This window comes from Drosophila sechellia, chromosome 2L, assembly GCF_004382195.2.
Source record: "Drosophila sechellia strain sech25 chromosome 2L, ASM438219v1, whole genome shotgun sequence".
In the NCBI taxonomy this organism is placed as follows: domain Eukaryota; kingdom Metazoa; phylum Arthropoda; class Insecta; order Diptera; family Drosophilidae; genus Drosophila; species Drosophila sechellia.
Window position 1 is genome coordinate 3250848 of NC_045949.1, and position 13185 is coordinate 3264032.

Genomic DNA, 13185 nt, shown 5'->3' on the forward strand with positions numbered 1-13185 from the left:
TCACATTTTAAGCACATCGTTATCACATGTGTCGTGGTTATCGAGTTCAAAATTAATTTAGATATTAAGTTTATTTATTTGGTTATTTTTGCTCGTTAAGTATATTCTACATTATATTATTTAGCGTCTTTATGCTTTTTCTCTTTGGCCTTTCAGTTAAATTGTTTCTCCCAATTAACGTTCAATTGCCTTCAATTGGTCCGCTTCTTTTTAATTAAAAAGCATTGTGAGCCACCCTCAGATTTCACCATAAACAAAACTAGCTGCCACGGCAGACGTCCTCCGATCTTATCGCCAAATCGGTCTGTATGCTCACGTTGGACAAATATATATTTGCAGATTGCTCATCCCGGCCATCTCAACTGCCAACTATACGAAAACACGTCCGGACACAGTCTACGGCCGTTTCGTGGCCCGTGGATGGGGTTCAACTGGTGGCGCATAGTAGGGTTGTTATCTCTGGACGAGGGTGAGATAACGGCGCCGATGCCATGGCCATAAATACCCCACAGCATCCATTAACTGATTCTCATTTCAGCAGTCAGTGCAGTGAATTACGGGTGTTTTCCCCCAGGCTCCCCCATTGCATTTTGGATACAGAAGCTATATCAAAATGTGCCTGCCCAAAAGAGTGGGTGGTCCGGCCATCCAGAGCGTTGCCACGGCTTTAGGTTAGTTACACAGGATTCAGTCTTGCTTAAAGATAAATAAGTAGTTTCAGCATAAATTGCATACTAATATTAGATAGTTAGTTGGCCACTAGATGTGCGCTCTACTTTCTCTGTACGTAATAAATGCTCCAATATTTTTGTTACTCCATTCAAGGCAACATTCTCTGCTTTAACTTTGGCCTCATGTTTGGGATTACTCCGGCGCACATGACGCTTTACGAGTCGGAGGAGAGGACCCCGTTGAACCAGGCCACCGATCCGGCGGGAACTGCGTGGCTGACGGGTTACCTCTTCCTCAGTGCCGCCTTGGGAGCCCTGGTCTCCGGATTCCTCGCTCTGAAAATCGGACCCAAGTCCGTGCTCCTCTGCTCTGGCCTGCTCCAAATTGTGAGTAAAAAGTGGCACTATTATGGGGGCATTGTGTTAGAATGATTGCCAGGGGTAGGCGGATGTCAGTAGTTACATCAATTCCAACACATGGTTCGTTCGTTGAATCGGAAAATTTGCATGTGTATCGAGATTTCTCATTTTTTTTTTGTACAATGCGTGGAATTTAAATTAACAGTGTGTCGCATTTTTTGAAGTGGAAAAGAACACTGTTAGAAATATTATATAGTGAAAGTAAATATCTAAACAGATTTTAAAGACGCATGACCTAGTACAAGACATATTGAATTGCCTTATTAAACTCACAAATATATTTCAATAGATACGAAAATTTTAGTTGTGATGTCTAAACATCCAAGTAAAGCATAAATATAATAGCTCCATAGTGAAAACCCGTAATTTAATTTATCTTACTAAGTATTAGAATCAGTGAAGGGAAAATATTCGACTTTTTCATGGAAATAAAACTGAATACCATACCTCCTTCCAGTCGGGTTGGGCCTGCATCCATTTTGGCTACGACATCGTGCACATATACGCCTCCCGTTTATTTGCGGGCGTGGCATCCGGTGCCGCATTTGTGGTGCTTCCGATTTTCATCAACGAAATTGCCGAGTCGCGCGAAAAGGCAGCCCGCCTGACATTCACCATTGAGCTGTGGCGCACGCTGGGCATCTTGATTGGATTTGTCCTGGGCTTCTATGTGCCCTACGCCTTCGTGAACATCGTGGGCTGTGCGTTGTCCTTTGTGTTCACCATGACGTTCCCCTTCGTCCGGGAGAGCCCCCACTACTATCTGCGCACGAACAACATGGCCAGCTTGGAGAAGTCGCTGCGCTGGTATCGCGGCATCCGCGACATCGACGATCGCGAAAAGCCGGAGTATCTCAGCGAGCTGAACGAGTTCCACGCGGAGCTGAGGAGTAGGGACAAGAACGTGGGCTCCACGCCCATGTCGCATGGCTATATCATCCGGCTGACTTTCGTCAGCTTCCTGCTGACCGTGTGCGCCAAACTGAGCGGCGTGTTCGTGGAGCTCAACTACGCAGCCGACTTCCTCGGCCGCACCGGCTATTCCACGGAAACCAATTATGTGGTTTTGGCCAGCGCCCAGTGCGTCGGAGCACTACTCGCGCGGCTCGTTGGTCCGCGTTTGCCGCGAAAGGTTGGTGTGCAATTAAATCACAATGTAGTGAACATGATTAGATACATGCGTTGTTGCATCAAGAACTACCTTTACACTGCTCACCTTCAATTAATATCCCCTTTTGCAGCTCCTGCTGTGCCTCTCCTCGCTCTTTGCTGCGGCGGCAGTCATTGCTTTGGCTCTATTCAAGGCTTACGGACATCTTTGGCTGCTGGGCAACTGGGCGGATCGGTATCTGCCCATTGTCCTGCTGGCTATCCAGCTGGCTCTTGTCAGCTTTGGCCTTTATCCCCTGGCCGCAGTCGTTAGCAGCGAAGTTCTGCCCACGAAGGTAATCCATTAGGATATTGCAATGTCTTGACTTGGCAAATTGGCTTGGGGAAACTATGAACTTTAGTGTACCACCCATACCTTACTTAAAGCCATCGTGTTAAGTTCAATTAGACTAAAACGTTAATTCTAAATTTAACACCTGCTGTTAGCATTTAATTGACTGCCATCCCCTTACAGCTCCACGACTTGCTGTACTCACTGGCATCCGCTGTTTCGTGGCTTCTGCTCTTCGGCATGATTGAGGTGGGTGTACCCGAAGTGAGTCCTTGCGGAAGGAGTCTATTAACGCGGATTATTTGCAGGCATTCAATGCGGTTAAGGCCACAATTGCCCCCGGGCTGCTGCTGTATCTGTGGGTCTTTGCCGGAGCCTCCATATTCGTGGGTCTCATCTCCCTGCCACTTCTGCCGGAAACCCGCAACCGCCGTCCTTCGGCGGTGCAGCGGGAACTGGGCTATGTGGACGATGGCGGAGTGGCCAAGGGATCGGCGGTGACGAACGGACACATAGCCACGCACATCTGAGAGGCTGGAGTACTTCCTCCTGTTAGCTTTACCAACGATATTAGTAACGAATTTAGTTTTAATTCGCCGAGCAGCGCTTATTTAATAAACAAATAATGAAACTAAAGCACTTTCCAGCACTTATTTCTCCAAGTGATGCTGTTCACCGCATTCGACCCACAAAAGTATGCAACTCATCCGGCTGGCAACGGCAAGATCCGGAATCCAAAAGAGTTATATGTCGCGCACGTCACTTGAGTTCTTAGTTACCAGCTTTATCACTTACCCCGAATCTTGTTGTTTTGCCACGGGTCTTATCAGCCTTACGGTCTTCGGCAATAAGAGGTTACCCCAAGGGGGAATAACTTGTGATAAAACTTACGATCAGTGGGCTTCGTCTGCGATAATGTGGAGAAGTGTTTGAAGAGGTAGCATTCGGTCCACGTGTAACTACTGAAGACAGCGAGGAAGTTCGTTTCGTTTCATCAAAGTTGAGCCCCTGTCTCATGCTTTGTGTACAATCTAATCAAAGTTATACTCCAGGCCAATAAAAGAGGATGACTTTACCACTTGTTGCTCCTCATATTTAAATATGTCTTTATTTGCACTGGGTGCATTAAAGGAAACTGGGGAATTTCATGGCGCCAATCTCACCGAAACATGCATCATTCTTGCGTGTAAATGATCCGATTTAATTCGCAGCAGCCCCTAATCCAAATTTACGCGTTTACGGACGACCAAGCTGGCCCAAAATGCGCGACTTTTGTTTGCACTGGGTATCTTGACTGGCCAAATATTAGCCACGATTAGGCCGCACGAGTAATTTACAATGGTGGCTCTCTCTTCTCGCCGCTGACTAGTAGGCATTTTATAGAGAGAAACAGAGAGAGTCTCAGTCTCCCATTGAACGCATATCAAATCAGGAAAAAGCAAACAAAAGCTGTAAAAACCATTGTAATCGTCAGAGGGTTAGCAACAACAAATTTGCACTGACACCCCGGGCTGTAATTAACTAGATTTTTGACACTGCATGTGGCGGACTCGCTTTTGCTCTCATTTGGCCGGAGCATAATGAGGCGGCGATAACGGTCTATAATCTACGCCACTCGTAGCCCGTTTACGATCTAGTGCACTATATAAATATTATCATCCAGCCACTGGTTTCGCTTAGTTAAACGCGAACACCTACGGATATTTGACGGCCGGGTCCGGGTGAAAATCAGCCGAAACGGAGGAGGACTCGTCGTGCTATGAACCATCGATAATAGGATTTCATTTAAATATTCCACAAAATGAGTTCCGCCGGCGGCGACAAATACCAATATCTAGCTGCCATTAGTGGTTAGTAGACGGTTTACCACAACCGCACATTTTAGTGAAAACCATGTTTAATGCGAATGCATTGTGTGCCAATGAAACGCTGTGCAATTATATGACTTAATGAGTGCAGAAGGATAATCAAAATGCTGACTTACCCAAAATTAAAGTTTTTAAATTGTTTGAAATTTGGGAATTCCACTTGAAATAATCCTTTCTTCCCATTTCATAATCCCCTCTAACCAATCGTTGAACGGCATTTCAACTGCTGTTTTCCGCATCGCCTGCACAGTAAACATCATTTCGATTTCGTATGGCGCTTTTTGCGGCTGGCCATCGTCCAGTTTCCTGGAACTGTCATCCGAGAATAGTCCTTTGGACACGGGTCCTTTGACTCCAACGGACCAGGGATGGGTGGCGTCGAATATATGCCTGGGAGGACTGGTGGGCACCTTTCTATTTACCTGGCTGGCGGACAGAATCGGCAGGAAATGGTGCCTCATGTGGATGGCGCTGCCCAATTTGGTAATTGGTAATTGAAACATTTCACGGACTTAATTAAAATACTATGTATTTACAGGTGGGCTGGGTGATAATACCGTTCGCGCGCATCCCAATGCATTTAATTATCGCTAGATTTATTGGCGGAGCCGCTGGCGGTGGCTGTTTCACCGTGATTCCCATTTATATAGCCGAGCTGGCTTCGGACAAGTAGGTTCCTCGCCAGAATTTAACCAGCAGCAATCAAGTTCAATTCCTTTTTTGCAGTATTCGCGGCATTTTGGGCGTCTTTTTGGTGCTGACCTGCAATTTCGGTCTCGTGCTGGCATTCGTCCTTGGCTACTACTTCAACTATGCCCAAGTGTCCTGGATTGTGTCCTCGCTGTCCTTTTTGTTCGTCGGCTGCTTCTGGTTCATGCCGGAGACACCGCAGCACCTGGCCAAGATAAAGAAGCCTGAGGAGGCGGAGCGCTCGCTGCGCTACTACCGCAACATCAAGTCCAATCCGGCCAAGGAACTGAGCGAGGACCTGCAGCTGGAGCTGCAGAAGCTGAAGACCACCGAGAAGACCACTGCGGATGGAGATGATGACGAGGACGCGGCCACCGGCGTGACTTGGTCCGACTTCGGTGAGAGCAGAGTGAATTATAATGGCATATAAGGTGGTTTAAATGAGGACTGAATAAGTAAGAAAGGGGTCTCCACGGGAGTTTTAAACAGGACGTAGTGCTATATTAACTCGAATTCATGCTGGCCCGAAGCCACCACACTGACCAATCAATTAAAAACTGTTCACTTCAATAGGGACCTCATACACCTAGTTTGTACAACGCTGCGAATGCGTAATTTCATTTGGGGCGTGTAAGAAAACAAACCACATAGATCGATATAATGAGGTTTCAACTCGATGCATTTGCAAATTTGAACCAAAATGCAATGAACTTATTCAAATAAGTTGGCAAATTAGCTTTTCATGACTATGACTTTGTATTAGGAGTGATTTGACTTCTGTGCACCATATCTCTAATATATCTAACTTTTTAATTTCTTGAACCAGCTGCGGGCAAGATTCGAAAGGCATTCCTAATCGGACTCGGACTGATAAGCTTCAATCAGCTGTGCGGATGCTTCGCCATGCTGAACTATACGGCCGTGATTTTCGAGCAGGCCGGCTCCAGCCTGCCGCCCACGGTGGCTGCCATCATAGTAGGTGTCATCCAGCTAATGGGCACCTATGCGTCCACCGTTTTGGTCGAGCGACTGGGCAGGAAGATCCTGCTCCTAGTCTCGGCCGTGGGAATCGGACTGGGCCAGAGTGCGATGGGCACGTATAGCTACTTCCAGATGCTCGGACACCCAGTGGTGTCATCGTTCAGGTGGGTGCCCATCGCCGGGTTCTCCTTCATGTTGTTCCTGGCTGCGGTCGGACTGCTCTCTCTGCCATTTCTGGTGGTATCGGAGATAATGCCGCAGAAGATTAGGAGCACTGCCATTATGATTCTAATGTCGACCCTCTGGTTAATTTCCACCTGCGTCGTAAAGGTAAGATATGCATAGATATTCGAGTTCATAAAAGTTATTCAATTCATTTCTCCCTTAACAGTTGATGCCCGCTTTCACCGAAACCCTAGGAATGCACGGAACCGTCTTCATGTTCGCCAGCTTATCCTTCCTCGCAGCAATTTTCATCGCTATCTTCGTGCCCGAAACCAAGGGCAAGTCAGTTGATGCCATCTTGGCCAGTCTCTAGTACCTATGACTTATATTTAAACCAATTGTTATTGTTGTTAATAAATCCGCTAAGAAGCGCACATCTCGTTTGTTCTTTATGTGTACACCACTGGTCATAAACAAAGGCACAGTTGACATGATTGTTATATGGAAATATAACTACTACAATCGGTTGTCTATTCAGGCTACCTTGATCTTCCGCAGCTGTCGCCACACAAAAGATCGTTTCAGCCAGGCGAAATCTTTGATTAGATAAGATCGGTGGCGATACGGAACATCTTCTCTTCAGAAGAGCTTTCCCCCCCAGGGCTTTTGCCTTAAAACTAAGTGATCTCATAAATATTAACTAATTTATATAAAAATAGCAGACCACATTTCAATGGCCTAAATGCACTACTAATAATCGGTTTGTTCCATACAAAATATGGTATTTATTAAATATGAAATAAAAGCTCCTATAGGTGGTTGCTCAGACTAAGGAATTTAAATAGCAAAAACATGGCTAGAATATGTAGTCTGCTTCTGGGATCAGCTTTTCATGTGCATTCGAAGTTCGAACTTCGAACATCATTATCGTCTTTTGCAAGTTAGCAAGAACTAAAATTATGACTTAAAGTGCCATGAGATGTTTTCTCTGTAAAATTGATTGTAAATTCATAATCGAAAAATGGAGTTGGTCCGCTTAAGAATAGTCCTTAAGGCAAACGGATTTTGCACAATGATAATCCTGTTTCCATTAAAAAATAGGTGTGCACTCTGTGAACTTCGGCTTTGCGAAAAAAAAGCCGAAAAAAAACTGGGCGGAGATGGAAATTTTAAAATCGATTATTTCCAGGAAGAACTAGTGCGTTCAGCTATTTGCCTTTTTTGCCAAAGATGCGTAATAAAGGCAGCAGAAGCTCTTTCATCGGTTCATCCTTTCAAGGCATTTTGTTGCAAAAATCGTCAGTACAGATTGTTTCACTTTGCTTGTACCAGAACTCTCCCGCTTTCGGCCAAATCTACTAAATTGTCTGTTGAGTCTGGACCAACATCGTAATCGTTGCAGCTTAAGGCCAGTCGAGACAGGCAGGCCCCTTTTTTGTGGTCTCATCTCCGGAATTGTAGAGTGGCAAATAATTGTTTTTCTTGTGAAATATCTGCTGTATGCATACGAGAAGATAACTTCAACTAACTTAATCCGTTTGGCGAGGAACAACAGGTGGTCGCGGCTTTCGCCACCTATCTTTACAATGTAATTTGTGACGTTGGGGTGCGTTTGCCAATTCAGAAAACACCACAAAGCTGTATAGACAGCGATCTCTAATATTGCGGATATAAAGTTTATGAAGGGGTCCAATTCGACGGAGCTTTGGTCTCTGCTGGGATTTAAGAAATACACGCTATCGCATTTGTGGCGCAACTCTGGCGTGAGATTGACATTCAAACGGCTAGAATCTAGAATGGCCACGTTTTTTGAGAACTCCCTGCTGCAGCACAAAACCCGGTATCAGCTTTTGGCCACGGTAATAGGTGAGGCTCCCTCCCTTCCTCTTTCCCCTTACCAATTGCAGTTCATAATGGTCCTTGTCGCCAGTTAACATTATTACTTTCGGACATGGAGTGGGTGTGGGTTGGCTCTCGCCGACTCTGACCAAAATCCAAACGCTCGATTCGCCGCTGGACTTCGAAGTGAATCTCGCCGAGATTTCCTGGCTGGGCTCTATGCTGGGACTGGGCAGCCTGTGCGGAAACCTGACCATAGCCCTGCTGATTGAGAGAGCAGGCAGGAAGTTCGGCCTTTACCTCATGGCCGGGCCATATGCGGTGGGTAAACGAGTCTAATTGGTCGTTAGTTGATTAAAGGAGTATCCAACATTCTAGTGTATCTGGATTTTGATCTACTGCGCCTCCAATGTGTACTACCTGTACGCAGCGAGATTCCTGTGCGGATTTACCGGCGGAGCAGGATACTTGGTGGTTCCGATTTTCATTAGCGAAGTAGCAAGTGAGTTCAGCACACAAGCACCCACCAATCTAATCTAAGCCGTCGAGTTTCCAGCATTCGAGGGGCTTTGACTTCGATGGTGATGCTATCCGTCGATTTGGGAATACTGGCTGGCTATTCTAAGCACTTATCTGGCCTATCATGTCGTACCCTTCTTGGCCATTATCTTGCCCGTTGCCTACTTTATAGCCAATATAATGTTGCCCGAAACAGCCACGTATCTGCTGAAGAAGAGCCAGCTGGCTGCTGCAGAGAACTCGTTCAGATACTACAGGAATCAGCGGAGTGCAATTTGCGAGCAAGCCTCAAAGGTCAACTTCGAGGAGCTGCGCACAGCGGTTTTGTCTCAGCACACACGGAATGCCACGCCACTCAGTTACAAGGACCTCAGTGAGTAAGATTATGACAACGAATGGAACCCATTAAATCCCATTACCTCATTGCAGCGACCAAGCCCGCTCTGAAAGGATTTGCGGCCTCCATTGTCAGCTTGGGCTACCAGTTCAGTGGGGTTTTCAGCTTCATCAACTATACTAATTATATCCCATTACCTCATTGCAGCGACCAAGCCCGCTCTGAAAGGATTTGCGGCCTCCATTGTCCTCAGCTTGGGCTACCAGTTCAGTGGGGTTTTCAGCTTCATCATAGTATGTCGGACATATTTAAAGCATCCGGCTCGGTTGTGGACGTTAATACGGCCACCATTATCATAAGATTAGTCCAGATCGTTGGCGTCTACACCTCGACCATATTGGTGGACATAGTGTTCTGATGTTCTGATGTTGATCTCCACTATGGGAGTTGGGAGGCTGCATTGCCTTCGGTTGCTTTACCTACATGGCCAAAATCTATGATCTCAGCGATTTCAATTGGCTGCCTTTGGTGCTGATGATTATCATTTGTTACGTGGCCAATATTGGACTAATTGGAATCTTTTTCCTCGTGCTGGTGGAACTGTTTCCAGTAAAGGTACGTTTAAAGATATATTTAAATGAGTATCACATTCAGATACTTTATCTGTGTGTTTCATCCTCGCAGATTCGCTCCCTAGCCACCTCGCTGTCTGTGATTTTCTTGAGTTTACTCGTCTTTGGATCCCTGAAGCTGTTTCCCCTGATGCTTCACTACTGGGGCATATCCTATACCATGTGGTTCTCCGCTGCCTCTGCACTACTTACGTTCTTCTACTTCTGGCTGTTCCTGCAGGAAAGTCTATGATTGAGGATTAGCAAGTAGCTGAATTTCATCTGAAGCCTTTAACTCCTTCAAAATCAACTGCAAAGTCACATGCTTAATTTGTGAATGCAGGTTTTTTATTTGTAATTAATTAACACAGCATGTGCAATTTTTGCATTTATTTGTATAATGTAATAGAAATGAAAGGATTCATTTTCTAGTATTTGTCAACCCTGCGCTAAAAATAATGTGCAATAAGCACGAAACAAAAAAATACACAATTCTGGTTTAAAATTTGCATTGGTTTGCTTGAGCCATCGAAAAGCAAACATTAATTTGCGATTCCCATGAAAATTATGAGTTAAATTTTGTAAACGATGAAAGTGATGACTTTTGTGTTAATATCATTATTTATGAACATGATATTCCAGATGTTAATGCTATATGGTACGTTCTCAGGAGGTTTCCGCCTCCGCAGGCATTTATATGTTTCGTAAGATATATTCAAGTGTTACAATAAAACTCAAAATATCTTCAACTAAAACCAAATTCTCTTGAAAAATAAGCTTTAGAACCCGAAGAGAAAATGTGTAAGCTCATGACTGTCTTTATTTATGTAGACTCTACGGGATTATCTGACTAGACAGTGTTATTTTTTTTCAGACATCAAATTAAGAACTATCTTTTAATATGAATATCATAATCTTTTGCCACGGTTCGGTAATTATGATGGACGTATCCTGGATAAGAACCTTGGTGGGCAGGGGAAGTAAATTGTATTGGCCATGTTTGGTTGTGTTTGAAGCTGCCTTCACTTACATGGCAAGATAAGTTAAAAGATGCTGTGTCAAACTATTTCATCATGGAATTCGACGTAATCTAGATGATTTGGTGCACGACTTACTTCGTTACGTGCGTGAAGTTCTTCATGTGCGTTGCCTTTTTCCTTTTAACTTTTTTTAAGAAGACAGCTGATAACAAGTCAGTGAATGTAAGAATTAATAAGTATTTGTGCTTGTAGACTTTAAGCCTTCACTGGAGTCCTTATGGGTTACCCAGTCTCCTCTAATTTTAGTTACCATTGGAAGCCACCGACCATTCCGGTTTGTTACATTATTGGAAATTTCCTGTTTCTGGAGACTCCGCATTATCTCACTCCCAAGGAAAAATTCGCAAAGTCAAACAATCCTTTTGATTCAAAAAAAAAAAAAAGAAAAAGCAGATGCAGTCACTGTAAGACTAGGAGTTTCCTCTATTTTTATTTCCACCTAAAAGAAACTAGTATGTGTTCCAGAATATTTGCATTACAAAATGAAAAAAATAGAAAAATATCTATGATAGAAAGTCTTTTCGAGTGTATTCACTCATGGCAGGCGTCATAAAAGTCATTGGCTTATCAGGTTTAGATAAACCGGTAACGAAATATTTAAGGGGAAGTTGAGAGCGTAGATGAATCTCGTTCAGTCTGGAGAAAGCATCTCGACCATGACGTTCAAATTGCGCTTAGCCTCGGTCTTCGCCAATCCGAATTGTCTATTGGGGCGCAGGAATCGCCACCAGTTTCTGGTCACCCTGCTGCGTAAGGAACCAAATGCTGCAGAGCTGCATGATTCCAGATTCAAGATCATTATACTCCGCAGTGAACATAGCTACCTTCTGCCATGGTCTGGGCGTGGGTTGGATGTCGCCGGTGATGAGGGACCTGCAGACCGATGAGTCGCCTCTTGATTTCCCCGTTCTAGTGAGCCAGGTGTCCTGGATCGGATCGCTCGTGGGCATTGGCAGTGTAATGGGCAATCTGATCGCTGGACTACTCATGGATCGCATTGGTCGCAAGATGGTCCTTTTCTTCATTGCGATTCCCCATACGGTAAGATGAGTCGGCATTTTTGGCGCAACTATTTCACCACTCTCGTATTCCCTGGAATCCTACTAGACCTTCTGGTGCCTGGTTTACTTCGTCCAGAGTGTGGAGTTCCTGTACATCGGACGACTGATGGCCGGCGTAACTGGTGGCGCCTGCTACGTCGTCCTCCCGACCTTCATAAGCGAAATCGCTGATACCAAGTGAGTCTCAAAGTGATGTGTGCTGAAGTATACTATGATTAACTAATTGCCCATAAATCTTTGCAGTGTTCGCGGTCGCCTGGGTTCCATTATCTTACTATCGGTTAACACGGGTGTTTTGGCGGGCTATATAGTGTCCACGAGAGTGGATTACTTCACGTCTCCCCCGTTCATCATCGCCCTGCCCGTCTGTTATTTTATCTGCAACTTCCTCATTCCGGAGACCCCACATCACCTAGTTCGCAAGGGCAAATTCGAAGCGGCCAAGAGGTCGTTCATGTTCTACAAAAACATCAGGAAAGATGACATCAAAGCTGAGGATGAGTTCGAGGAGATGAAGTATCTCCTTATTAAGGAGCAGACAGAGAAGGCCAAGTCCTTCGACTACAGGGATTTCAGTGAGTACAAAAGGCATCCCATTTTATATATCGATTTCACTCCTTTCCTCAATCCTCAGTTACCAGACCTGCATTTAAGGCCTACGCCTCTGCCGCTGTCCTGCTCATTAGCAATCAATTCAGTGCCAGTTTTTGTGTGACCACCTACTTGGCGGACGTCTTTGCCGCATCCTACACCACTCTGAATCTGGGCATGTGCACCATCGTCATCGGAGTGCTCCAGATCGTGGGCAACTACGTGACCACTCTGCTGTGCGATAAGTACGGAAGGAGGATACTCATGCTGACCTCCACCTTGGGGGCCTCCCTTTGCCTAACTGCCTTCGGCACCTTCACCTTTTTCGCAAAGACGGCTAATCTCTCCGCGGTTGACTGGTTACCCCTTGTGATCTTGTCCTGCTTCGTATTCCTTTGCAACATCGGCTTGGTGGGATGCCTATTTGTGGTGCTCGTCGAACTCTTTCCGGCCAAGGTAAGTTTGGTTTACTTTCACCAAAAATGTCCCCTTAACAACTAAATGCTATTGCTTATTTTTTAGATTCGATCTGTGGGCGTCTCCACCTTTGTGGTGATCCTAAGCAGTACCGTATTCCTCACACTGAAAATCTTTCCCATCTGTATGGCTGTTTGGGGCACCTCGGTTACAATGTGGTGCTGTAGTGGAATTACGTTCCTCTCGTTTCTCTACTTCTGCTTCTTTCTGGAGGAGACCAACGGAAAATCGCTACTGGAGGCTTAGTTTGTTTACTGGAAAGATAATGGGTTATCACACTTGTAGCACCTGTCCGATTAGCCTAAGCCAGTAGTTATCTTTACGGTCAGAGGATACCAGCCGGATACTTAAGCCGACTCCTCAGCGGAAAACCCTTTTAGTGGTCAGAGATACGTGGCCAGAGGTAGACTGAATAAAGATCGGGGTGATATTCTTATTCATATGTGAAGTGGACAATCGAATTTTCGGGTACAA

General features: G+C 45.2%; 4 protein-coding genes across 5 annotated transcripts; all 4 read left to right on the plus strand.

Moving 5' to 3' along the window:
* The first annotated feature begins 250 nt into the window (after nt 1–250).
* LOC6613229 (facilitated trehalose transporter Tret1) lies at nt 251–3171 on the plus strand. Of its 2 annotated transcripts, none has more exons than XM_032713992.1 (7): nt 251–469; nt 539–671; nt 826–1058; nt 1549–2223; nt 2333–2536; nt 2716–2781; nt 2841–3171. In XM_032713992.1, exons 2-7 carry the CDS (start codon nt 614–616, stop codon nt 3060–3062), a joined length of 1458 nt encoding a protein of 485 aa, XP_032569883.1. In that variant the 5' UTR covers nt 251–469; nt 539–613; the 3' UTR covers nt 3063–3171. The 2 variants fall into 2 exon arrangements, with proteins under 2 accessions (XP_032569883.1, XP_002037706.1); XM_002037670.2 differs by having other exon boundaries at nt 542–671.
* Nucleotides 3172–4214: 1043 nt separating this feature from the next.
* Nucleotides 4215–6670, plus strand: LOC6613230 (facilitated trehalose transporter Tret1). Its single transcript, XM_002037671.2, has 6 exons — nt 4215–4382; nt 4651–4883; nt 4939–5069; nt 5127–5488; nt 5917–6401; nt 6463–6670. Exons 1-6 carry the CDS (start codon nt 4334–4336, stop codon nt 6607–6609), a joined length of 1407 nt encoding a protein of 468 aa, XP_002037707.1. The 5' UTR covers nt 4215–4333; the 3' UTR covers nt 6610–6670.
* A 1323-nt stretch (nt 6671–7993) lies between these two features.
* LOC6613231 (facilitated trehalose transporter Tret1) lies at nt 7994–10291 on the plus strand. The gene is given in 10 exon segments (XM_032727639.1): nt 7994–8102; nt 8167–8396; nt 8454–8577; nt 8625–8694; nt 8696–8967; nt 9139–9219; nt 9222–9342; nt 9344–9382; nt 9384–9546; nt 9616–10291. Coding segments are annotated over 10 exon segments (1350 nt in total). The 5' UTR covers nt 7994–8032; the 3' UTR covers nt 9796–10291.
* Nucleotides 10292–11212: 921 nt separating this feature from the next.
* On the plus strand, nt 11213–13153 carry LOC6613233 (facilitated trehalose transporter Tret1). Its single transcript, XM_032727426.1, has 6 exons — nt 11213–11332; nt 11394–11623; nt 11690–11820; nt 11887–12218; nt 12278–12690; nt 12757–13153. Exons 1-6 carry the CDS (start codon nt 11239–11241, stop codon nt 12955–12957), a joined length of 1401 nt encoding a protein of 466 aa, XP_032583317.1. The 5' UTR covers nt 11213–11238; the 3' UTR covers nt 12958–13153.
* Nucleotides 13154–13185: the final 32 nt, after the last annotated feature.